This window comes from Rhea pennata, chromosome 2 (assembly GCF_028389875.1).
Source record: "Rhea pennata isolate bPtePen1 chromosome 2, bPtePen1.pri, whole genome shotgun sequence".
Taxonomy (NCBI): domain Eukaryota; kingdom Metazoa; phylum Chordata; class Aves; order Rheiformes; family Rheidae; genus Rhea; species Rhea pennata.
Window position 1 is genome coordinate 10906424 of NC_084664.1, and position 26877 is coordinate 10933300.

At 36.3% G+C, this 26877-nt stretch overlaps 1 protein-coding gene across 1 annotated transcript in view; it reads right to left on the bottom strand.

Moving 5' to 3' along the window:
• The window catches only part of PTPRN2 (protein tyrosine phosphatase receptor type N2), a 493407-nt gene that overhangs the window by 358179 nt on the left and 108351 nt on the right, over positions 1–26877 (bottom strand). Inside the window, exons 10-11 of the mRNA XM_062570859.1 lie at positions 18752–18838; positions 1507–1586 (exon numbers count right to left, since the gene is read on the bottom strand). Of these exons, the coding sequence (XP_062426843.1) occupies positions 1507–1586; positions 18752–18838 (167 nt within the window). The remainder of the gene's footprint in view (positions 1–1506; positions 1587–18751; positions 18839–26877) is intronic.

Consider the following 26877-nt stretch of genomic DNA (forward strand, 5'->3'; position numbering starts at 1 on the left):
CCCACTCATTTGTAAGTATGTTGAATACTAGTCCCTGCAGAGATCCCTGCAAAACTATGCTGCTATCTCCACCTTTTCAGAAAACTGATAATTTATGCCTACTCTCTGTTTCTTGTCTCTTAACCAATTACTGATTCCACGTAATTTTTATTCCATGGAATAATTAGTTTCCTTAGAAACTTTTAGTGAAAGAACTTATCAAAAGTCTTTGGAAATCCAGGTAGATTCTATCAGCTGCATCATGTTTGTTGAAGCCTTTAGAGATTTAAGTTTCCAAGGCAGGACATCGCTATAAGAAAGCCATATTAATGTCCCAAATATATCACATACATTTAAGTGTATGATACTTACATAATAATTACGATAACTATTGTAAACTTCTATTAATTTCCACAGTACAAACCTAAGGCTCATTGGCATGTTAAATCTGTTTTTAAAAAATGGTATCCCATTTGGTACTCTCTAATCACCAGTTAACAGAAAGCTTGAAGTGAAAAGTTTCACACCACTGATGGTGCTTAACCTTTTTTTTTGTTTGTTTGTTTTTTGTTTTTGTTTTTTTTGTTTTTGTCCTTAAGCTCCTCAAAACTCTGAGTGAATACAATATTATGTTGGTGACTAGAAAATGTTCATTTGACTGTTTTTCATAATCTCTTTTTTGAGAGACAGATCCTCCAATGAGTCCCCTACAAAGAAAGGTTCTGTCATAGAAACTACTCCAGTTCTTTCTATAGCTAAATTCATTCATTATGGGACAGGGCAGAAGTTAATGGACAATTTTTGGCTCCCAGATTCTCTTCAAACAAACTTCTTTTGGTCCTATTTCAAGCAATACTGCAACTTGTCTATTTGTAATTATTAAAAACTATCAGTTGGTTACTTTGGAAGCAAATCAGTTATCAGTTCAATAACTTTGCAGAAATTTTTCTTGTAGTCAAAAACTCTTCCATAATATAGTTAATAGTGAAGTTGATAAGAAGCCAACAACAGTGCTGATACCAGTAGTATTTATTCAGAAGCAGGTGAGCTTTAGAAATAAAATGTTTACTCTCAAGATTAACAGGTCACAGAAACTGCCTAAGCAATACACCACAAAGGTATATTTATACTATCTTTCGATCCAGAAATTAAAGTTAAAATGCAGTAACACTTTTCTGCCTGAAAAAATATCTTTGAAAGGCAGAGGTATTCACTTCTCATTTAGAAATACCTAGTCTAGTTTCCTAAGCTCCTGACAACATCGAAGAGTTTTTCACCATGCTAGGCCATGTCTACACATCTCTATTTAATCCATTTCCTCTGCAAACAAAGATGTCTCTGGCAGTTTTAATTGACTCAGAGATGTTATACTTCTATTTCCCAGATGTGCCACTCACCCTCAACTGTCTCCTTCCGCAAATGCCAATCTTCCTGAAAGAATGTGCTGTCTCTTGTTTGTAGTGATGCTGCCCTCTAAACTGAAGAGCAGGAGGTCACAGTTTGGGAATGGAGCATAAGGATTCTTACCTGCTGCTTTGGCAACATCTGTAGCTGAAATGTTCTGGCGGTTTGAGTGCACTCTGAAGGTCACAGCTGGTCCCAGCATGCTAAAAGAGATTATTAAAAATGTAAGACTCATAATCAAGAGATAGGACATAATATTCCTTATCAAAACAGGTTTTTAAGGAGAAACTATTAAGACTCCATTTAGCCCTCTTCCTTTTGCTTCATTAGCTACATTTGCATACATTTTTGTACCTCTTATGGGTGGTTTTTTTATATCTTGTGCTCGAATGATTTCAGAGACATTAAATAAACTTCAGAACACTCCTGTAAATATTATTCCTACTAGGAAGCTGGCAAAATGGAGGCACAGAAATTAAGTTAGTCACTCAAATACAGCATAGAACAAAACTGGAATTCAGCATCTAGAGAAGATTACATGTGCTTTCAAATTTTATAAGCCTTACATGAATACAAGCTTAGTCCTCTTATCACAACTGTAAGCCTATGAATCCTACCTTATAGAAAAACAATAAAGAAGCTCAGAATTTTGATCTTGATCCTGCAAGAACATACACGGTGAAAAGATTTTGGACAAATCTGATCCAATGGCTGAAAATTGAAACCTATACAGATTTTGTCCAGAAAGATGGCACAACGTATTTATCTTTTAACAAGAGGTGATCATCTATCTGAATAACTTATGAAGGGGAGTGATGGACTCTCTGCTGACCTTTTTGGGTTGAGCCTGATAGCTCTTTATGGCATTAAAATCTATAAGATATTTACTGAGCGAATTACAAATTAACAAGACAAAGACTGGCAGAGTAAAGTATTCAGAGTTTGACAAAAAAATTTCACTGTTTATTTTTAAAGAAAAATAAAACCATGTAAATAGTCTTGTATTCAGTTTCCACTAATTCCAATAACATCAAACTTACATGTACCTAAAAGTAATATAGTAATAAAGAATTTTAAGTTCTGAGATCCTTAATATTATACTAAAATATATATATGCAGAAAACACAGGAAAAATACACCCAAACATAGTAAAAGTATTTTAAAAAATTTCCAGATATCAAGACCCAGTAGAAACTACAATGTAGATTAACAGAAGTGCAAATATGAAAATTGGCACCATAAGAACTGTTTACTTATATAGTTTGTATTATGTGAGTTCTGAAGTTGTTATTAATGACATAATCAGTGAAGAGTTATATTTGTACTATGAATAATAACCCTGTCTCAATCATCATTGAAGTACATTACCTAGAACCACATATGAAACACACTTCAACCTTCCATAGCTGTGGCTTATGAGTAAATGAAATCTTAACACATTCCTACGTAACAGAAGTATTCTGAAAAAAAATTATTTCAGGGCTTGAAATGCATTTTGTATTTTTGTAATTGAGAGCATTTAATGAAGTGTGCTTAATTGAATCACACATCTCCTATACAGAAATACCTTTAAACTTTTTCCATTCTAGAGAGAAGAAAATTATTATTGATCATAAGACTTTGCTTAGAGGTCACAAAGGGAATCAGAGAAAGACTAAGGAGCTTAATCTTTTACTACGCAAGGCATACACTGTGCACAGTCTATTCTGGAGTTAACAGGATCTGTCATTAATCAATCTCTTTTCTCTAAATACTTTTCTGGGGGTGGGAAGGAGAGAGAAAAGAAAACAGAGATTTTATTGCTAAAGATGATGCCATCTTTAATGTGCAAGAAATATATTTTAATAAACATTGAGCAGCTATAAAGCATTTATTAGCATCATTTAAATAGTTCTTTATGATATAATACCATTGCACAGTATATTCTGAGATACATAACTGCTTTATAAAAATTCAGACCATTCACAGATTCTGTCACTAAAGGTGAAATAATCAACCATAAAAGGCACATGGGAGTTTCCTGATTCTATGCACTGAATATAATTGAGCTTTACACTGTCCTCCTTCTTTCATTTCCAGCCTAAGAGCCCTCTTCAGCCACTCCAATGCTTATAGTGTAATCAGCAGCGTGCACTTTAAATAAAAGCAGGCTTCAAGCTAGTATGCAGGAGGCCTATGACAAGGACAACATAAAGAAACAACTTCATATATCCGCTCAAATTTACAACATGTATTCCATCGTAGTCGAGCACCTGAAACTAATGCTAACTTTCAAATATAGTGTAGTTACACTGCCCTTTGGCTTCACCAGCAAAGACAGCATAAGTTTCTTCCTGCTCCTTCCCTTGCCTTGGTTTGTTACCTCTGTCTCTGTGCTAGAGCTCACTCCTCCCTCAGCTGTGCCACTATACCACTCACTGTGGCTAGGCACTTAACAACATCGTTAAAATTGTACTGGTGAAGTACTGGATCATTTCAGTGATCCAACCTAGGGAGCATGACATAGGAATTTAAAACAAAGGATTCCTGTCATTTGAGACTGCCTGGGACTATCACATCTTTCTCTCTCTAGTGACTCTGCCAGGATAATCCAGCAACAGGATAGAAGCCAGAGTAGACAATCATGCCCACATGTGCACTATCACAAGCACTGTCATTCCTCCACATGACTGATGAGAAAATATAGGGAAATAAAGAGAAAAAAAATCAGGTGGGAAAAGAAATCCTTATGGGACTCTGATGATGCTGGTTAATACCCATCCTTTTGGGGAAGAAATCTAAGAAACTTTTAAAATGCCCATTCGTATATTACCATGTGGGATACTGCTTTACTCTGCAGTCATAACTGAATGTTTGAGTTTAAGAAGGATTTGCCAGGTGACAACATAAGCAAAACTTTGCTAAGAATATTTACAAAATATAGAAAATAAAGCAGTTCTTGTCACAACTTTTCACACACAGATATTCTGCTGATTATTTAAAAGCAAACAAAAGACCTTGAGATTACTTGGCCAAAATTGCATTTCTGCTAGATATTTTGGGAACTGACTGCTTCACAAGCTCATAAAATGAGATTTTTCTCATGAGGGGTTTCTGGCAAAAGCACCCAATAAATAAGTATTTCAATAACAATGGATGCCCTTTGGGGAATCCCTCACTGTTCATTGTATGTCGGACAAGATCATTTAAACAAAAACAGTAATTATTTGTCTGAAAAATATATTTTAAATGACTCCTAACAAGAAAGTAACCAGTCTGAGAAAAGGTTCTAAGCCATATAAAACATTCGCCTGATACTTACTGACCAGGAACTTTAAACTATATAGACGAGACTGCTTTTTCATGACGCTGTCAAACTCTCTGAAGCCTAGCTAGTATTAATGGCAATTGTCCTTACATCCCTCTAAATACTGAAGCTCACCGAAGTGCACACTATTGTTTATGACCCGAAGAATTGCAAACAAACCGTTCCCACAAATCACGGATGATTCTGCCAGTTAGCAGAGGCATCCCCACTTTGTGGTAGATTACATCACCGCAGCACTCAGAGCTGGGCGGACGAAAGCAATCATAAATGTAAAATACAATGCCCAGTCTGAAATTTAAAAAAATTCTAATGCATGCAATGGAGTATTTCTCCTGCTATAATAGAGGGATTAAAAATGTTATATGGCACCACATTTAATCTCTGAATACAACATTTTATGTAAGATTTTAGGTTTAACAATTCTCTCCCCAAGGTGTATCCTACTACAATTATATCTATGTAAATCTGTGGTAAACTTTGACATAAGTGAACTTATACCCACCTAAGTGAGAAAAGATTGTGAGTTTTAAAATTCTTGTAAGCGGAATTATTATAATTGCACATAACATTTTTTTCATAATACTTTGTTATGTTTTTTGAAAAAAGAAAGCAAATCTGGCTTCAAGGCTAATAAACAGTGACTTCTCCCCCCAACAAAATGTGATGTCTGTTGCAATGACCTGCTACATTTATTACTTGAAATTTACTGACTAATTACTCCCTCTGTTGGCTGTCAGAACTTCTTCTTTTTTTTTTTTTAATTTCAATAATGTTGCCTTCAGCCATAATAGTTTTTTTTAACAAAGACATTCAAAGCATATTGCAAATTGTCACCCTTATGTGCTGTTGTTTTATATGCTGTTTACTAGAGATGAAATAATTACAGTGTTTATACCAAAATGACTTGAAAGTTGATTGCTGATTTAATAATATTCCCCTCTCCATGGGATTATATTTCCCAACTGAAGGTGGGAGGGAGCACAACATGCACAGAAAAAAAAACAAAATTCTTTGTGTACAATAAAAGTATTTCCTTTCATTAATTGTTTTACAGATTGATAGCATTCTTATTATATTGTGTCTGTCAACAAATGAATGGTCTGAATAAACAGAGCTGGAGCAGGATCAATATGGCAAGGTCCATATAACTTTCAAGCCTTAGGTTATAATTATATTTATGAATGGCAGGATTTAAATCTCCATAAATTATGTATCAAGCTTTGCATGACTGTTCTTCTCCCTCATGTGTGTCTGCTTTAGTACTACAGTATCATACAGAAGGGTTACTATGAAATACAGTCACAGTCTATCATACCCCCTAGTGGAAAAGGGTTTGAGAAACAAGTGCCAACATGGTTATGTTTATTCTTGAAGATGAGACACAGAACTGATGCCAGATGGAAATGAGTTGAGGTTGCACATTTAAAAAAAATATATATACATACATACATACATATATATATATATATACACACACACACAGGCAGAGTGCAATTTCTTGAAATTGGAGGAAGATAGGAGGATGAGGATTGGATACTTCAAACATTAAGCATTCTGTTAATGATCCTATTTTGTAAAACTGAACTTGCCTTAATAAAGCTTATATTTGAAATTAGAATCACTACTTGTCTATATGTTCATTTCAAAATCCTTTAATCTCTGGGGGTTAAGAAAAGCAATTAGTAACGCTTCAAAGGATTGTGCAAAGTAAATTTTATAGCAGCAAAGGTAATTGTCACAGGAAATGTTTGGTGGGCTTGAACTAATGACTTGCAATGCGTACACATTTCTGTGCTTACTGTGTTTAGGAATTTGAACCTTATGTCTATTGTTAATGTCGCACTGATATTTCCTTTCCGCCTCTCAATGTAGGAAAAGCTAAAATGAACACCCGTCTGTAAATGTATTATATATACTCATACATAAGTATACTTATTTCAAATCAAACTGACAGAAAAAAAAATATGACTAATAGAGGTATTTTCATAATGCAGTATGTCTGTTACATGACATAGAGCAAAGAAAAGGCAAAGAAGTGCGGTTGGTCATGCTCATATAATGCAGAGACAGATAAAAAAAATGTACACTGGCTGTTTTGTGCTTCTTCTGTTATTCAAAACAGCTGTAAACCCACTGGGCAGTTCAATCAGGTTTCATCAACATTTTTGACCAACTCCTACTCTGTGGATAATTGCTTTATATTCTATTTATATTACGTAAGCCTCACTAAGCTTCAAACACTCAGGAAATCTATGGATCTAGTGGACTAGTTTGGTCTTCTACAAAATAATTTCCCTCAACTGTTGAGTAGAGTATATGGATCATCATTTAGACTTAATATTCAAAACGCTCATGATAGACAGCATTGTATCTTTTCCTTTTTATTTACTTCTCAAAAGTTTGCTTCACTTTCCATCTGAATTTATCAAAATTCAATGTACAGCCATATACATTCTCCATTCTCACATTTCTGTTCATATGGATGTACTTACAGCTACTGATTGATTGATTTTTTTTCTATTTTAGCAGACTGAGTTTCTTGCATTTTTCCAGTTCTTGGAGCCCTTCTCTGGAAACTCTTAACATTCTCCCTAAACTGAAGAGTGACACAATATTACATAACACGATGTACTACTGCCAAAAATACATTATCTATTCATATTTATATCCTTTATATACAGTAAGTATGAACTGTTTGTTGACAACACTGATTCTAGAACCCTAGCCCAGTATTCAACGTACAGCTAGCATGGATTGAGAGAGAGAGAGAGAGATTTGTCATATTGAGATCAATGGCTGTTGTATGACAATGGCCAGGCACTAAAGATGAAAAAGCAAAATCCCTGCTAAAGGAGAGATACTAATTGCAGTGCTTACTGGCATTAAGTAGCCCAACAAGTTAGTAGCATAATGCCTTAAATTCACCAAATAGTGATTGGTTTTCTATTGCCATTGATGCTGCATTAGAATGGTTTATACCATAGAGCTGATTATGGCATATTCAACAGATAGATGAGAAAGATTCATCATAGTGACAGATTCGAAGCATTCACATCTTGCACATGTAACTATACGGAAACAAAATTTAGTGCTTGGTCTGACGTTTGTATCTAAGGCTTGTCTCTGCAACCTACCTATATAGACTCTGTTTAAAGCAAATCAGTTAATTCTTTGGAGTCATACCTGTACTGCCATCTTTGCTTCCAGAGCCATAGAGGAACTGGCCCAGAAATGGTGCTCCTTGAAGTGACTCTGCTGCACTGCTCTCAGCTGTTACAACTGACACACCAATGTCATTAGAATAATTTCAGAGTAAAGTCACCAAAAATGGATGACTGGTCAAAAAAGGAATGCTCTACAATAACAGCAGTCCACATTTTGTAGGCCTCTGATACCAAGCAATTCTAAATGATTGTTTGTATAATCCTTTATACTTGTCAAAACTGCGCTAAATACATTGATACTAATTTACAATGCAAAATAAGATGAAAGAATATTTTGAAGGTTTTACAATTTGCTTGGTGAAGATTTTTTGCTAAGTCTACCATTTCAATTATTTAAAAAACTAAGAACATTCAATTTGGAGACTGATGCTACACTCAGTTTTGCCTGTTTTTATTCTTTACAAAATGCAACCTCTGATGATTACTCAAGATCTATGAATAATTTTCAGAGTTTTAAAATAATTTTCTATTAATCTGTCACAAGCCATGAAACTTGACATTTTCACCATGCTGAGTACATGAAAGTTGCCAGCTTTGCCTGCCGTGCAAATAAGGTTCTTAGTTATACTATTTAAAAGAACAAACATGCAAGTGTTTTAATTTCTTTTTGTGAATTCTACAAATGTTTGGACCCTGAGAGACAAGGAAAATGGTTTCAAGTGTTTGATGCTTAAATGTACAGTGATTTTTTCATTTCATACACAGAGATTATGCTAAATGATAACGAAGTTATGTCATTTTTTAAAAGATAATTGTATACTATTTATATTTCCATTCTCCTTTATGCCTTTTGGCAGTCTGGCTGGTAGATAAACAAGTAGACAATCTAAAATTTTAGTCAGTAAATATGCAGCGCATTTACTGACTTCAGGTCTGCTTATTCTCTGCATATCTGTATTGTTATTGGTGTTGAAATCACTTGCAAAATCCTTCTATTGGGATGATAATCACCTTAAGTTCGCACAAGTGACTTTTTATAATTAATGAAGAGCATGACTCATGTATTAGGACTTTTGCAGAGCTAAAGGATCAGCCATCCTCCCATCTTTGATAGAAGCCAGATACGTGTTTAATATTAGACAGAGTATAACTGAATTTTAAAGAAACAAACTGCTAAAGCCTCTGTTCGAAAAGGTACAAAACTCTGAGTTACTTTGCTACAACTAAATCCTGCTGGTTTCCCCTCTTACGAACCTAGGAGTTTCTCCTTTAACTCTAAGGAAATGAACTAGAAGATTGGGTTGGGGCTTGCCCTGCAGCTCTGAGGGAGAGACACTTGCCATCAGCCTTGTTTCTTGCGAAGGAGGCACTGCTGGAGAGAATTTACTAGGATCTTTCATTCACATCACTCGAAGAACATTTGCTCCCAAAGCCATGATTCCTTAGAAATATAAACCCTTCCACAGGCAGGTCATAGTGCAGGTCATAGGCCTGGACATACAGTATTAACTGGTTAGGTGAAAACAGTAAGGGCACAATAATTTACCTGTTTACCATGTCTGTAATACATACAAACAGAGAGAGACAGAAAGAGAGACAGACAGACGGAGAGTCTGCATGTTGGAGAGTTGGGTAATCGGGGGCAGAAGGATCAAGAAAGACTTAGAGATAACATTCATTTTTTATCTATCTTAAAATGGATTATTCTTTTAAACGAATCTTTACAATAATTTCTTCTTAAAAATTACATAGTCAGTTCTCCTGCAAGTTAATATTTTTCCATGTCTAATATTAGTTGTTTTATTTGTGGAGCATGTTTTAGTTTAAGAGTGAGAACCACAGTTCTCTGTCCTATTTTCATATCTGCCACTAAGTTCTGTATAGTTTTAGGGAAAAAAAAAATCAAGCAAATTGTCTTGAGTTTCAATTTACTCATCTGTAGACTGGAAATGATTACCAGTTAATACTGTGTGAAATATTATAAAAATTAAAATGAAACAGCACACATTCAGTAACTTGCTTAGAGGAGGAGTATATTCTGCCTACTTTATAACGATCTCAGCCTTAATTTTATTAAAAAGGAATATGATGGCCTTCATAGACAGAGGGATGAACAGTAGAGAAAGAAACATGAAGTTAAAAATAGACAGCTAGATAAACCTTAAAAATTCACTTTCATCTGTAAGAAACTTCTCCTGAGTAGGGGCCTATGACTACATGGAATGTATATATAAAACTGGATTACATTGTGCTTTGGACTACAAAGGTGCAAAAGCTTTGATTTAATGAGATGAAATGTTGTAATAGAAAGCCAAACTTAGTACATTTTTATTTATAAGAGGCTCTCTATATTTTTATCATCTTTCTGTATTGTCACCTAGAATTCACAAAATGCTGCAGGCCAAAATACTTCTTGTTATTTTAATATATTTTTATATTTTTCTAGCAGGAAAGTTACAGTGGAAAGGGCAAAACGATCTTGGTTATATGGACGTTTATTAGAGAGAAAGCACACAAAATATAATATACCTCAGGAAAAAAAATCCACAAGACTAATGTAATGCTGAGGTTGAAAAATCACTCATTTTTAAATAAAGAAATGTACAGTTGAAACTTCCACTTTATATTGGTTTCCTTATCCTGATTCCTTTAAAAATTTATGCATCTTTAGATTATAAATTAGTTGTTAAATAAGATATATGTAGACAAATGACAAATAAGACAATACGTACCAGAAAATAGAATGCAATTTCTAATAAAAACCTGCATGCAATGAGTTATAGCAATACATTTCTCAGACAATGTTTTACAGACTCATTAAATCTGCAAAAGAAGTCACGTTTGAATAAAAGTGGATCCATTATTTCTGAGTTATGCATTTATAATATTTTAAACAAGATTAAGCCAAACACTGTTAGTCCATTGGTTTCCTATTTAAAAATCAAAGAATAGGTGACAAATATTCTTCAACTTTTCTGAAAGGTGTACCTTTTTATTGAGACCAAGCACAGACAGTTCAAATCAAAATGAAAATGTTGCTTAAGTTCTGGAAAAACAAATGGAATGGAAATAAAACTTTACTCTATTGTTAGTTTATACCACAGCACTAAGCAGAGCAGGAGGACTGTATGTTTTTTCATAAACACAGTATTAGGACATTCCTCCCAGTAAATCTAACTGGAATAGATGATAAAAACAGCAGAAAATGTTGATTTAGAACAAACTTTGTTAAAAGTCGCCTACAGGGTTTTGTTATACAACAGCAAAGAGATTCATCACACTGAATCATTGAGACAGGATTTGTCAGTACAGAAGAGGGAAGTTTGTGTGTTCCTGGCTGATATAAACCAGCTAACAAGTCAATGTGCTACTTGTTCCACTACTGCTCACTGAGTTGAATATACCTCCCTTGCAACATCCTGCCTCTCAAGCTACCAATAATTTCCTGAGGTGCTCATATTTAGAGCATACATATACCACATGTCATAATCTATCAGCATGATGAAGTGAAAATACCAAGTACTGCTCCAGTGTTTAGGTTCTAGATGACTGAATATGATTAACTGGCTGATTGAGTTTTTCAAGTGTTAGAAAAATAGCATAACAAACAATGAAAAAAACCTATCTGGCATGATCAGGACACTACAGCCAGTACACATGTTCATAACAGGTGAAGCTGGGAGTGCCACTCATCATTTTACCTGCTCAGCACTTTTGATTTGAACATGTTATAAGCTTTTTCAAACTTTCACCACTTGGCCTGACTTTCAGAAATCTTTCTCAGACCAAGTTCTTCTCACTGGGCTGGCTGGCTGGCTTTTCAAATTGTATGTATTCCAGCGCAAATATTTCAGCCCTTCCAAAGAACAAAGTTAAGAAAAAACACTGTTTGGTTATGTGAGACCTTTTCTTTGAAAAGGGAGTGGAAAGTGTCTCCAACCTCACTACTCCAAAATAATATTTTGAAGTATGGCAAGAACATGTTTGTAGCTATTTTCTTCAAAGAACGTTTTGTTTTGTGTTTTTTTTTCATTTTTTAATAGAATCTCTCCTTCCTGGGATGAACGTTGCTCACATACTAGAAAAATGACTATTTTTAGGTGCCTCAAATTCATTTTTTGCCAACTTTGGGAAATATGTTGCCAGCAGGGCACTGAAAGGATGTAAAGGTCCTATTTCTACCTTGAATTCTACTGATAACCATCCAATTCTGCCTCAAGCTCAGATTCAGTTCATTTCATGCCAAGACATTTAAATTCAGCTTGTTAGTGGAAGCAAGTAGCACTGTATAAACTGAGAGCTGATTGCTGGGACTGCTGAACACTTAGAATGGCAATCAAAAACAGTATGGTCTGCATCTCTGTACAAGAACTTCTTTATAGAAGAGGCCATATAAGCTATACTCTGAGAGATCACATTGGACACCTCAAATTACCAGAGGCTTTGACTTTAATCTCTTAAAGCTTTAACTCAGATCTGTACAATTCTAATAATACTCCACCTTGCATGTGAGTTAAGCACATCAATTCATGTTTGTAAAGGATTTTGATAGCATAGCGAAGAGCACCACAGGAGAAAAAAAAAAAAAAAAAGAGAGAGAGAGAAAGAGAGAGAGAGAGAGAGAGAGAGAGAGGGTAAACATTTTTTCTGACCTCAAAGCAGGATTTGAATAATGTACAGTAAATAAAGCCTGAAGCCACACATCGGACAATGAGGCTCAAACAACGCATTGAACAGCTGCTTGTTAGCTGGGCATTTTCCTTTCTATACATGGAATAAGACAGAGGTCTGCAGAAAAATATAGATACGAACAAATATTTTAAGACTATATCATAATTATTCCTTATTGAAAATTTGATATTTTAGGTCAGCTGGCATGAAAAAAAGAAAATATGAAAACAATGGTCTGAGAGCAGACCAAACTTTTATTTTTATGGTAAAGAAGAAAAAAAAAAGCATTTGTCTTATAAGCCAAATGTAACTACATTTTGAAACAAGTCATTACGCTGACTTGAAAAAGCTTTTTATTTTCAAAATGCCAAAATGTTCTGCTCTGGCTGCTATAAATTTTGTAAGATATTTTTTAGCTGAAGTTGTTAAACAGTTTCCATAGATACCTGAATTTTCATTTTTCATATAAAAACTATTCAACTAAAACACTAAATTCATCTTTAGTCTCAAGGTGTATAGAGAGATGGGCCAGGTGAAACCTAAATATCAACCTCAGGCCTGGGAGTTTGAACTTCAGACTCTGAAAGTTCATTCACGTGGTCTTTTATTTTCAATATGCAATACATATGCAAGTAACCCTGATATTGAATTATGTATAAAACTTTATGGCTTTGCCGATACTGGAGATTACATTACTTAATCAGAATCGTCTTTTGCACCTTGAAAAATCTTTTAATACACACATTTGAAATTCAGCAAAAGCATCCTGGCCATCTCCAACTTTACCTATCACAGAATCACAGATGGCTGAGGTTGGAAGGGACCTTTACAGATGATCTAGTCTAAACCCCCTGCTCAAGCACAGTCACTTGCAGCAGGTTGCTCAGGGCCTCATCCAGACAGCTTCTGAACATCTCCAAGGAAGGAGACTCCACAGCCTCCTTGGGTAACCTGCGCCAGTGCTCTGGCACCTTCACAGTAAAAAAGTCTTTCCTCACGTTCAGATGACGCTTCCTGTGTTTCACTTTGTGCCCGCTCCCTCTTGTCCTGGCACTGGGCACCACTGAAAAGAGTCTGACCCCTCCTCTTGACACCTTCCCTTCAGATATTTATGCACGTGGAAAAGATCCCCCCTCAGTCTTCCCTCCTCCAGGCTGAAGAGGCGCAGCTTTCTCAACCTTTTCTCTTATGTGAGAGATGCTCTAGTCTTTTAATCATCTTAGGATGAGTCTACCTTTGCTGGACTCTCTCCAGTAGCTCCATGTCTCTCTTGTCCTGGGGAGCCCAGAACTGGACACGGCACTCCAGATGTAGGCTCCCTCAGCCAGGATTGAGTAGAGGGGCAGGATCACCTCCCTCGACCTGCTGGCAGCGCTCTTCCTAATGCACCCCAGGAGACCATCGGCCTTCTTGGCTACAAGGCCACATTGCTGGTCATGGTCAACTTGTTGTCCACCAGGACTCCCAGGTCCTTCTCTGCAGAGCTGCTTTCCAGCAGGTCAGCCCCCAGCCTGTACTGGTGTGTGGGATTATTCCTCCCCAGGTGCAGGACTGCACTTCCCTTTTCTGAACTGCATGAGGCTCCTCTCTGCCCATTTCTACAACCTGTCAAGGTTCCTCTGAATGGTTCCTCTGAATGGCTGTGCAGTCCTCTGATTTCTCAGCCACTGCTCCCAGTTTTGTATCATCAGCAAACTTGCTGAGGGTGCACTCTGTCTCTTCAGGTCACTGGTGAATAAATTGATCAGGATTGGACCTGTTCAATATCGATTGAATCAACCAATCAATATTGACCCTCAGGGTACTCCACTAGTTGCTGGACTTCAACTAGACTTTGTGTCACTGGTCACAACTCCCTTAGCTCTGCTATTCAGGTAGTTCTCAAATCACCTCACTGTCTGCCCATCTAGTGCATGCGCACACACACGCACACACAGATGTATTTATATATACACACACCTTATGTGTTTATATAGAGAATTATTGTTACACTCCAAAACAACAGTGGTATTTAGGTATGAATTTTGTTTTATGAAATGATTATAGGGTGTACTACTGCACATTTTCCAGCACAAAATTAAATACGGGAATGGGCACGCTTGGTCAAATTATCATCTCTCCTCCAACTACAGTTCTCTGAATACTGAGCATTGGTAGAGTAGGAGGTAAAAATGACCAACACGCCCACTAAGATGAACAGACAGAGGAAGCCAAAGCAACAAAACAAACTGTGAGAAAAGAGCCACAGAGAGTAAAACCTACTCAATGGCAATAGGGAAAAGCATAATAAGGTAAAGAAAGAAACAAGCAGGGAAAGAGAAAAAACAGTGTTGTCACTGATTTCACAGGGTGACACAGTATACATCAGAGGATGTAATATTCCTCAGAGAATCTCACTCATAACTGGTGCCTGAGAATGATAAGATATACAGTCTAAAATACTATGACATTGGAATAATTTGATTTCTTTCCATATAAAGGTATTCAGCTAGGCTTTATAATGAAAAATTCCTTTAACGATTTTGTCAGTATATATTCCAAATATGAGAACATTATATAAAAATACACAAATAATTTTGTGTCAGAAAGAATCCAAAAAAGTCACATTTTTAACCAATGGCTTTGGCTATAGACTCCAAGTGTCCTTCCCCCACTCTCTCAGTTTGGATGTTTCTTGATAACCTCTTACATCTTTAAGTTTACTCTATAATGGGCAAAGACTGTAACTGCATGAAGAAGATCAATGTTGCAGATTGCACCGTGGTAATTTTTTTTTTTTTTTTTGAATAAATGCAGACTGTCCTAGCACTACTACCCATCTGAATTCAATCCTTGATATCAGTCCAACAATCAATCAGAGGCATTGGACACCCATAATTAGATTATAAAATCATAACTATAGTCATTTTACGTCTGCTTGCATAATTACATCAGCATGCTAATATCCTTTTAATGGTCTCTAATGATGTAATAAGAAATAATGGAATTTATTTGACAGCTACATAACCATTAACAAAACATATTAAGCATAACTAGTACTACCATAAAGATTCAGGCTGTATCCAAAAGTGACAGCTAACATGTTGGATATTTTCTGCAATGTTGAAATATTTCTAATTATGTATTCCCTAGATATATTCCCTCTCATCTGCTTCACAGGGTGAGCAAAGTTTATGTCAGTGCAAACTTGACAACAAACCAACTGTAGAAGTGGACTGCACCCTCTGGGAGCCTAGCCTGAGGCTATGCTGCGAATTGCAGGCCATCCGTTAAAGTTGGCAGGATTGTGGAAAGAAGATGAGATAAGCTGATTACTACTACGCATCAACTAATCAAGAACTAACATGGGAATTAGTAGGAACCCATAGCAAAAGCAACTTATTCACTGAGGCAAACTCCACAGCACAGGGAAAAACTAAAAATATAAAGAATAAAATACATTTGCAGACAAAACTAATCAAAGTTAGTAAAAAGGTATTTGTGAAACAATATCTTTAAAATTAGTTTTTGTGGCAAAAAAGACAATAAAGTATTAATCGCTAATTCCAACACTTCCTTTAAAAGGACTCACCACCTACCTTTTCTCCTCAGTTCTTCTTACCCTATTCTCATTGAATATGACAGTTTTGTTTATGCTCTGAAATTAACTCTGTGGTTCTCATTAAGAGGTGTTTACTCTGAAATCCTTGCAGAAGTCTTGAAAGTTTCAGGCTTACACTATCACTTTCTTACCATTCAGAATGCTTGGAGGGAACAGAGAGAGAATTGAAACTTTTAAGCCATCCTAATACTCAAGTCAGAGTACAAATTAAACTAGTATGTCATACTCCCATCTCATACTCCCATCCCTTTCAAAATCCTTGATCTCAGGATCTCTTTTTCTCATTATTTATTTTGCACAATTTACCCGTTCTGTAAAAATACTAAGTGTACTCCTAAGAAAAAAGGTACTTTTAGTTGCTAGTTAAAATATTATATAAATATATATATGTAATATATCTATTATATAAAAAATTCCATGATGACTTACGCTAAATAAAAGTCGTATTTCCTGAAAGACCTCATTCTCTCGCTTGGAAATGTCAAAGGTAGATTAGGAATAATCATGAAATCAAGTCTTTCCTGAAACCTCTCCCTGAGAGACTATTCAGAAGCTAACCAGAGCCTTCAAATCCATACAGTTCTCCAATGATGTCTCTGTAGTGGTGACAGAAGAACAATCCAGAAAAGCAGTAATTCTCTGCTTGGTGAGGCCTTTTTCTAAGGCTTCTTTCTAACCACTGCTTTATCTAGCAGTTCAGCTAGATCATGCTGCCGTAATGATTTATGGGTTTAACCTGAGTCAAAGCATCTCATTTTCTTAAATCAAAAAGAATTATTGCACATGAATTCTTCACTAACTTGAGATTTGGGATATTGTTTCATTTCTCTTTTGTAGATTTATAGATTTTATTTTAAAAAGGCAAAAACAGATTAAAAGATGCTGTCTTGATAGACATAAAAGACCTCATCCTGTTTTGGGTTACTATCATCCATAATACACTGTTTTAAAGTACTGACTATACAATACAAATAGTTTTTGTGCAGTCAGATGGCTGTTTATTAATGAACACAAAGTAATCAGCCTCCCTAATGCTGTATATTAAAAAGAAAACACACAAAAGAAGAACAGTTATTCATAGCTAGCTCTGTCACTGGAGGGATACTTTTCATTAGAAAGTGAATCTATAGCCCACCAATTGCAATGCTGTGGCGATTTATCAAAAGATAAAACATAACCAAAAGGCTTCTTGCTAACAATTAGAAAGGTAGGTGAAAGTGCTCTTGTACTGTAAATGAATAAAGCTAATGAAGCAGAACTCATCGATTCCAGCAGAGAACGTGTTCCATGGGATCCGTCTAAATGTGCAGCAGACTTTGATTTATCTGCTAGTATTCAAACCTCAAGCTGGAAATTCTCCCTACGAGGAAGACCACACATATTGTCATGTTTTGTAATTTCCAAACTCATTTTTCATAAAATAAATAAATTTCATAAAATAAGAGTCATTTAGTAACACAAAGCATAGTTGTCACAAACAAAATATGGGTGTATTCGCCTTCAAAATAACTAAATTCAATAGGCCAGGCCTGGCACCTCTTAGATTTCTAAAAAGATTTCCTCATCAGTTGTCTATTTCTCACTGTACATGCTATATGCAAGTGGTATAATTCTTTTTTCCAAATAAGAGTAAACACTTTCACTAAAGATGAAACACCTTCAGATTACCACCTAAAACACAGCATTAAACAATGAATTACATTCACTGAGCTGAAGAATAAACAAAAGTTGATGGCATCACAAGTGAGGCTAAGAAAGATGCTGCAGTTCTGCAACACAACTGACAGGCCAAAACAAGCAGCCCCAAATGCTCTCAAAAATAGGCAGCAACTGGATGCTACCCAGACATCAGCTATTTTTTGCGCACCAAGTGGTGGACTTGGTGGACTTATTTCCACCAAGCTGTCAAAAACCTCCCACAGCTGACCCTTCTTTTCCATTACTTCTCTATCAAACTATTTTTACTTTCTGCTTCTCAAAGGAAGAACTAAAGTTTTGTGTAAAAGTTCCTACAAAATGATCTCAGGAAAAAAAAGATAATCTGAGTTTCTTTACCAGATATGCAAAATCATAACCTTGCAGCTCAGATGAACACACAAAACATTCATCAATATGAATCATATGAAGAAAAATAGTATTTCAACATAGCTGAACTCCCTATGACTTGTTAAATGAGTAGTCGATCAAGCAGCATGACCCAGTGTGCCATGTATCAGACTGCAAGTCAGGGACCCAGGCTGTAATCAGTTTATGATGATGTTTCCCCCTCAGCAATACTGTGTATAATAACTCTTCCCATGACTTGCCTTAACTAGACCCTATTAGATAATATGGTAATATTTTTACAGTGCTTGGAACAGACTTTTTTTCTTCCTTTCCCTATGGAATCATAGGAATATTTCAGTCTATATTTTTTAAAAAATAATTTGTTACTAACTGTATATACATAATAAAGTATATAATGCACATATGTACATTATAAAAAACACCAGGATATTCTTTTTTTCCTCTTGCATGCTCTCATTAATTTTAGCATGAAAAGGTAGTTATTTCCTTATAAAATGAACTATTCAAAAATAATGAGAAATCCAGTAAAATAAAAAGGGGCAAATTCCATGTACATACTTGACATCATCGAAGGCACTCATCTGCAGCTTCAGGAGATCTGCCACTTCCTTTATTAACTCCAAGCCCTTTTCCACACTCAGGGGGCTGTTGAAAGGGAGCAAGAAAACAGAGCATTACAAAAATGGAACTCATCAATACTTGAGAGGCTAAAAGTCCCAAAAGAGTTATCACCTTAGTCTCTTAGAGGCTGCAAGCCACCACTAACTGTATTCCTGTCACATAGTGATCGTGATATCAAGGGAATTGGGATCAGGTGCTTCTTCAGGCATGATGAATCACCTGAATTTTCCAGCAATAAGACAAACAATAAGGTGTAAATGGAATTGTTAGGAAGTGTAATGGGCCCATGATGCAGCAACCAGTTCATCTCAGTCCCCAATAAAAAATGTAATAAAGTAAAAGGACAGAAAGAGAGAAAGGATTGACGAGACAAGGAAGGAAACAAACAATGAAAGTCAAATTGCAGGGCTCAATATCAAATGGACAAGGGAAAAGCATATTTTTAAATTCATTAGTTTCTAAAATGAATCTTCGCTCGGTGAAAGGATACAAAATTATTACGGATTTGAGAGTAAACAATGGAGCAATGCACACTGTCCAGAGGACAGTGATTAGATACATAGGAGTTAGTTTGGTGTGCATATACACTGCTGACAACCCATTTTAAATCTTTTTAACCTTTGTCAATGCCACATTTACATTTTTTTAATTTAGAGAACAGGTTGCAATCAAGCATAACACAAGAGGACTGCTATCATTTAAAAAAAGCACTTAGCTAGATACAAAATTTATATTTATAAAAATTTCAGGTTATTAGAGTTGTTACAACTCTAAAGATGTATTATGAACCTTCATTCCCTAACAGACAATGCCTTGTTTAACTGTTGTGCAGCACACTGAAACCAAATAAAAAGAATTAAGAAAATAAAAATAAAAATAAAAGGAAAGGATACAGCAATGTCCAGTGAGAACAAGATACAATGTTCTCTGTGTAAATTGTGATTATAGAATTGTTCTCAACATTGTTAAGTTCCAAGCTCATAAAATTAAACCTTACAAGCCAGAATCTTATCTAACTTATGCCACTAAGTCAGAAACAACTTTGATGAAACTAATCCTGGGGGAAAATAGGTTCCATACTTTTTCCTTCATGGGTTTAAAACAAGTAAGAGAAGGAGGTGTCAGAAAAAAGCACGTATTGTTAGATATGATCTTTTCAACTGGACTAAAGGAAAAAAAAATTTTTTTAAGAGCCCTGGACATAGATTATTATTTCTGCTTCACAGTTTTTGAATCTAATTTTATATCATTGTAATCACTGTCATAATTTTATTTATTGTCTCCAATGAGCCATGTGTTTACTTATGCATTGCATTCAGTTCTGCATACACTACTGATGGGCAGTGCTATTTAAATAATAGGAATCTCATGAGGACCTCGGTTAGGATGGAATTGATCAGGCTTCCCTTTATGCTACTAACCCAAAATGCTCAAGAGACCTCCTGTCACACAAGCAGAGGTAGCCCCTCAAGGCACCTGATAAATTTAGAGTTTTTCTAGATATGTAAGACAGAAATGTTCCTGTGTGAAAGTAACAAAAAAACCTGATTGTTTCTGCAAGGGAAAAACTGTATTATAGATTATTCATAAAAACCCTACATTTCAACAACTGACAGTGGGTAGAAATGTGAGTATTTCCATCACTACAAAAGCAGATTGTCAGAGTGACTTGGGGCTTATGTGTTAATTAAATCTCTTCTCTCAAAGTTGCTGGCTTAAATTTTACACCAATGATTGGTGTCAGCAACTGGGCTTTTACTGCAATAGCAAGTATACGTAGAGATGCAAGGAAAGTCTGCTGCGTACATTGGTGTCATTTTTCTACCAAGAGAGTCTCATTTGTACAAACTCAAGCCCCAACTCACCACTTACTTACCCTCTTCACATAAAAAAAGCATTCTCTGAAGTCAAAAACACGATATATTCCTAAAAGTTGATGTAGTAACAGTAATGGGGGAAATAATCAGAGCATTTGAGTGCTAGAATCCAGGAAGAATGCCAACATCTTTCATATAAAAAACGTTGCCAGAAGGCAAATCTTTTGCAGGCCTGATTGTCCAGTAGTAGTTTTTGTATCTATCATACCATAGGAAAGGAAGATATACAGGTTTACAAACTTGCGTACAACTTGTTAGGCTAAGAAATTGTAATTAATGACAGCACAGGAAAGATGCAAAACCAATACCTGTGTACTTTTCAAAGTCTTTGCTGCTATCCATTAAACTCTTCAGTGTCACTGCTATTATTAATCACACTATCATAGCTGAGGTGTCACATAAAGAATGATAACTTATAGTACAGTATTCACCAATGACCTTTCCTCTGACTTTTTTAACATAATACATACTAGTACTGTTACTGGCAGTTCTGTAACACTTGTATTGTAGAAGAGTTGAATATTCAAAAGCTTTCTCTAAAAATGCAAGAACATTGTCTTCAAGACTGCATTTCTGCTTTGCAGTTTGTGCAGCATTGCATGGTCTGCATTTCTACAATGGTTTCCTTTACTTCTGTTTACGTCCTACCTAGTAACACAGTGAAACCAAACTAGCCCACATCACAACAGCAAGATACACCCACATCATTCATCTGATTTCAGGTTTACACAAAGACTATTAACTGAACACAGCACATGCTGCAAACATCATCTATCCCACTACACACAATCCTCCCACAGATCCCCAGTGCGAGTACACAGTACTCATGGAACAGCTGCCATCTGAGATCTTTCACATACTATGTTGGTTTTCAGCCCGTTTGATTCCATCCTGCGTGAGAGGTTTATACATCATGAAGGGGAGAACAAAACCGAGAAGTATCAATGTTATTTCTTTATGAATATGATTAACCTACTGCTTGTGAACGATTATCCACTACAGAATTAATTCAAAGGAATATGTTACATAAGTCAAGAAGGAATGCCAAAAAGAAAAAAAAAAATAAAAGATTCGAATAAGGAAAAGAGAGTGAGATAAAATAGGCAGAAATTGTAATAGTAGAAAAGAAACTCTTTGGACTCAATCCTGAGCTATAGCTCTTGAGCTATAACAAAGCTGTTTTTATGAAGGTCAAAGACTTGGGCGAAGAAAGCTAAGAGTGGAGACAGGATCCCCATTAAATTTGACCTGTCAAGCTGGTCAGGTAAGTTCCTACAGTAGAAGAGGAGAGAGGGGCCCCTTCTGGGTGACAGTCCTTGCTTGGTCCCCTTCATCCAGAGCAGGACAGTGTAGAGCAAGTTGCTGGGCTGTTCCCTCTTGGTCTCCAGATGTGCTACAACAGAGGTATAAGCCAAGTTTTCTTTCAGTGGCTTGTGACAATGCATTTAAGTAAGCCAACAATGGTGAACCCTTAGAAGAGAAAGCCTGGCCTACACAGGCCTCAAAGACACAAAGTAGGTATCTCTGAGAAAAAGTAAAAGCAACAGAAGCAACCAACCTTGGGAAAATGTGAAAGTAACGAAAAGCCTACACATGAATGCTATCTATGCTTTGCATGTTCTCTTGAGTTTAGCTAACTCCTTCACTGGCAAAGAAAATTATTGGCTCCTGCAGCATCATTAGCAGTGCTTCTGATGCCTCTAAGACTCTTCTTTTCACAAATCTTTAAAATTTCTGAGCATCTCTGATCTACATTTTGGGCTTAGGAAAAATAAATTATTGGAGGATGTAGCATTTTCTCTGCTGATGATACAACTGTTGTTACCTGAAAACCTGAGATTGTGCTTACTTTGGGTGTTGTGTCTTTGCTATGCTTACACTGGCTGTGGATTTTTCTTTTGCATCTTCCTTCAAGTTCACTGTGTTAAGGTATGATAATGCCAGCTGAAACAAAATTGGATATATCTCATAGTCTAAAGTATTTTTTCTCCTTTTTAGATTTCCAGCTTCAGTTCTTTACAACTTGAAAGATAAAATGAGAGTTATAAAATATAGAAAATTAATGTCTAATTGCTTTACCTTCTAATACCATCTCCATCTCTGAGTGCCAGCCTAAACATTATTTTTCAGGTAACAGACTCAAATCCTTATTGAGCCAGTAGCAAAACTCTGTTGCACTCAGATGCCAATCTCTATCTCATATTATTTGTAAGATGTACTTTGTCTGAACGGCTACCAATGAAGATAAAAATGAAGGAATGGAATATAAGTATTTTCTTTGGGGTTTATGCAGATATATTTAGTTTTTAAATCTGCCACAGCCTTTCATCTCCAAAATGTTTCACTACTGCTTTTATTTAATCTCATTTTGCTGCACACAACTCCTGCACTAAACTAGTTATACCTGTTAAAGCATATGGCTTGTATTTCTGCTAACAATAGCCAACCTTATGTGGTAGTATTACACTACCCCCTACTATACTATCAGATGAAATGAACTCCCCAGCTCAGGGCAAGACTCTGATGTCATGATTTAACACCATCACATAACTGCGAAAATTCCCTTATCCACTTTCATCATGTGAAAAATAAATGGTTCAACCTATAACTACTTGTCTGAGCTAAAAAAAATCTAATTTAATCAGCTCCCTATAAATTCAGGAGTTTTGTCTAACAAAGAAAAGCAGACCTTGGCTATAGAGCTGTTTTATTTAGAAATGAATCTGAAGTGAAATTGCTGGAGTAAATATCTCTCAACTTTAATTCAAGCTGTCGAGCACTTCTGAAAATTAAGCAATCCATTTAAATGTTCAAGAGTGGATGGGGGTAGGGGGCTAACTTTCTTTATGTAATTGTTTGGTAAAGTCACCCCACAAATTGTACTGGACATCGAATACAGGAAAATTAGATTGCTTGGTGAAAATAATATTCTGTATCTTTCAATATCTAAATCCCTCCCAGTGAGGGAGCTGAAAACAGAAATATTGTTAAAGAGCAATCCACTTACTGAGACAATTCAAATAATAGACTATTGGATTATAAACTTCATCTGTTATTGTCTATTAAAAACTTCACCTTTCATTATTCAATTTGCTAGAAAAATATGAGGCAAAGGAGTTGTTTCTACAATCTGGTTCCAGAATGTTGGCACAATTTGGATCACACTAAGTGATTTCCTTCTCAGGCACTGCTATAAAACATACAAAATTTACTAGCCAAATTTTAAGTGTCTACACAATTCCATTGTCCTCAGTAGTCTTATAAATAAATGAGGGAATATCTGCTGCTGAATGTATGATGAATGATGAATAGAACACATCTTCATCTGGGAGAGACCTACCAGGAAACCCTGGTCAAGGCATCTTCTGACCCTGAATTTTACCATCTGTAAAGTGAAGACAATGATACTGACTTTATTTGTTAGATGCCTAGCATTATTGTAGAACAGACTGGTGTCACTTAACTTGCATTCCTTCTGGATGTAAGAATAAAAAGAGCAGAACTATCGGCATTCCCTAAAGGTTATACATATTTCTCCCTACCAAGTATGGAGAACACATTGTAATAGCAAAGTTCAAGTAACCTGAAAAAGAAAATGCATTTTTAGTTATAACTTCCTTCCTTCCCTAACAATAAATTTGGCTTAAACTTTCTCAGCACAGGTCATCTCTTGCTGGTTTTAGGGCACACCAGCAAGATGCGTCTCAAGGTGAAGATAACCTATCCTTCACTGGCAAGCTGGTAACCTTGCTAAATGTATGCTATGGCCAAGAGGAGGCAATATGCTGGACAGAACAGTCTCACGGGCCAGAATTGCCTCATGCACTGTCAGTCAGACCTCTCCAACATAGACTAGTGCCAGATATTGGATACTAATCTCAAGACCAGCTCAGCTATATCTCATAATTATCTGAACACCAATCTGAATGGATGCTGTGTTTCCAGGAAATTCCCAAGATTAGCTACAAATCTGGAGAGTGTGAACAACTACTTTGAATAATAGATTGCATATTTTTGACCTGGATTTGTGCATTCAAGGCTAGAAGCTTCCCTTTCTGACTAAAGAACAAGAAGGATACATGTAAATGAAGGAACAGGAGGAGTTCTGCAGGGCAGCATGACCAGCTCTGCATGCTAACACTAAATGGAGCTTAGTCTCTAATAAAAGCCAGTGGGCAATGTCAAAGTGAACAAGAGGAAAAACAGAAGTAAACAACGATGAAAACTATATGTTCTATATTTCCCAACATGTCTGTCAAAACAGTCTCATAAATTGATCCATTTTGGTAGAGAAAAATCTGATTCAGTTACACAGATGGCTTGATTGCTAGCATTTGCCAAGCTTGCTCCCAGCCCAAGGAGAACAACATGTAGCTCAGAGTTACACTGAGGTTATGTAGTCTCACAAGCAGTTGCTCTCATTTGCTTTTCCTCCTCCCCGTTGCCAAGTGTCTTCGAAATCTGACTTAACTGAACTCTGAAATTCTCCCTTACTGCCGTCATTCAAATTATGTATTGTCTTTACCAGATTGTACCTAGTGTCCTTCCAACACTCTGTTTAGCAATTGTAATGCAGCACTATAATGGACATCTAGTCAGTCCTGTCAGATTAGTTCAATTGAATCATTTTCTGCAAAAATGAAGAATAATCTACAGTACAGAAATAGGCCTGGCACTGGGGATTGCACTCCTTAAACATAAATGTCAGTCTAATCTCCAGTGAAATTTTAAGTAAGGTAGCATCCAATCTATCTAATACTTGCTTAAAATGGGATGTAGGCAATGAAGTCCAGCCCACCCATTTTATAAGAGTGCTGAGCCTAAATTTACTAGGGATTTCTCTACTTAAAGTTGCCAAAGTGCTTAATTTTAGTCTTCCCAGAAGAATCAGAAAGTGCATATTCTAGGGATGTTAAGTGCCATGTTCATACCCAGTCTCTCTTACCCTATCCAAATTCTAGTACAGTAGCATCTCCACTACACCGTTTTTCCCCGAAGAAGATACAAAAGTTTGTTTACAGCTGTATTCAGCTTGTGGATATTGAATCCAAATCTTCCCTGGAAAAGGCAGAACCTGAAGCCAGCATCTAGGACTTTGTGGGGGAGTTTTTTTGATTCAGTCTACTACTCACTTTAAAAATGTTTTGAGTGTTTACTAATGCAAAACACAAACATGCTTGAAAACTAAGTTTGGAACAGAAATTTTCCTTCCTCATGGTTTTGCCCTGTAAGTTAGAATCACCGTTCTCTCTTGCATTTTGTCCATCTTGCCCTGTGTCTCTCTTACGCCAGAGGATGAACCACAGCAATCAAGAGGATGATGGGGAGAGTTACCGCTCAAGGCTGGGACAGATAGCAGTCTCCTACGATGTAGGAGATACATAGCTAAAACTCCTCAGACCACCAAGATTTCTTCCACCTCCTAGCGCATTTTTGAATCCCTAGAGTACTAAGCAAAAGGTAGGCATCATACTGCAGTAGGCACCTTTCAGCAGAGGTGTGCTAGACAAGCTGGATTCCAGGACATGCTATTTGTTCGGTGTCTCTCAGTGCAATAGGTAAGGACCTAGGACGCTAGATTGTCTTCTGCAGTCTCCCAAAGTCCATTATAATCATCTGAGGAAGTGAGATGCCCAAATCTCCCTGTGAGGATGTTCAGGGAGCCAACTATGTCAAGTGAAGCAGGTGACGCGCCCATCCTCGTGGGGCACATGTAGCATTTAGCAGTCTGACACCTGGACAAGGCAAGCTGGCTTTCACCCTAAATCCTGAAACAGATGCATTTCAGCTTAAAACATAGAAATGTGCATACAGGAAAAAGGTACTATCCACCTGGATGACAAAACAGATAACCAATGGTCTTGAAAACAGAAGCTGTAGGGACCAAATCTGTCAAAGAACTTACCAATTTTTATTAAGACATTAAAGGTACATGTAGTTTATACTCTGCAGGTGAAAGTGTTGGTTTAGACCTAAAAAATCCTTTCTGAGTTAGGTCTTTACCCCACAGACTCACATTAGCAATAATAACGTACCATAAGATCCAAGCTGACAGTCTCCCGAACAGGCTCACCAAAGATCTTCTCATGTTTCAAAGTTTCTTCTCATGGTGGTATTTTTCTCTAGAAGCTAACCTGAGACTTGAGCTCACAAACATAATTTTATTGCTCCTATCTCTGTATTTGA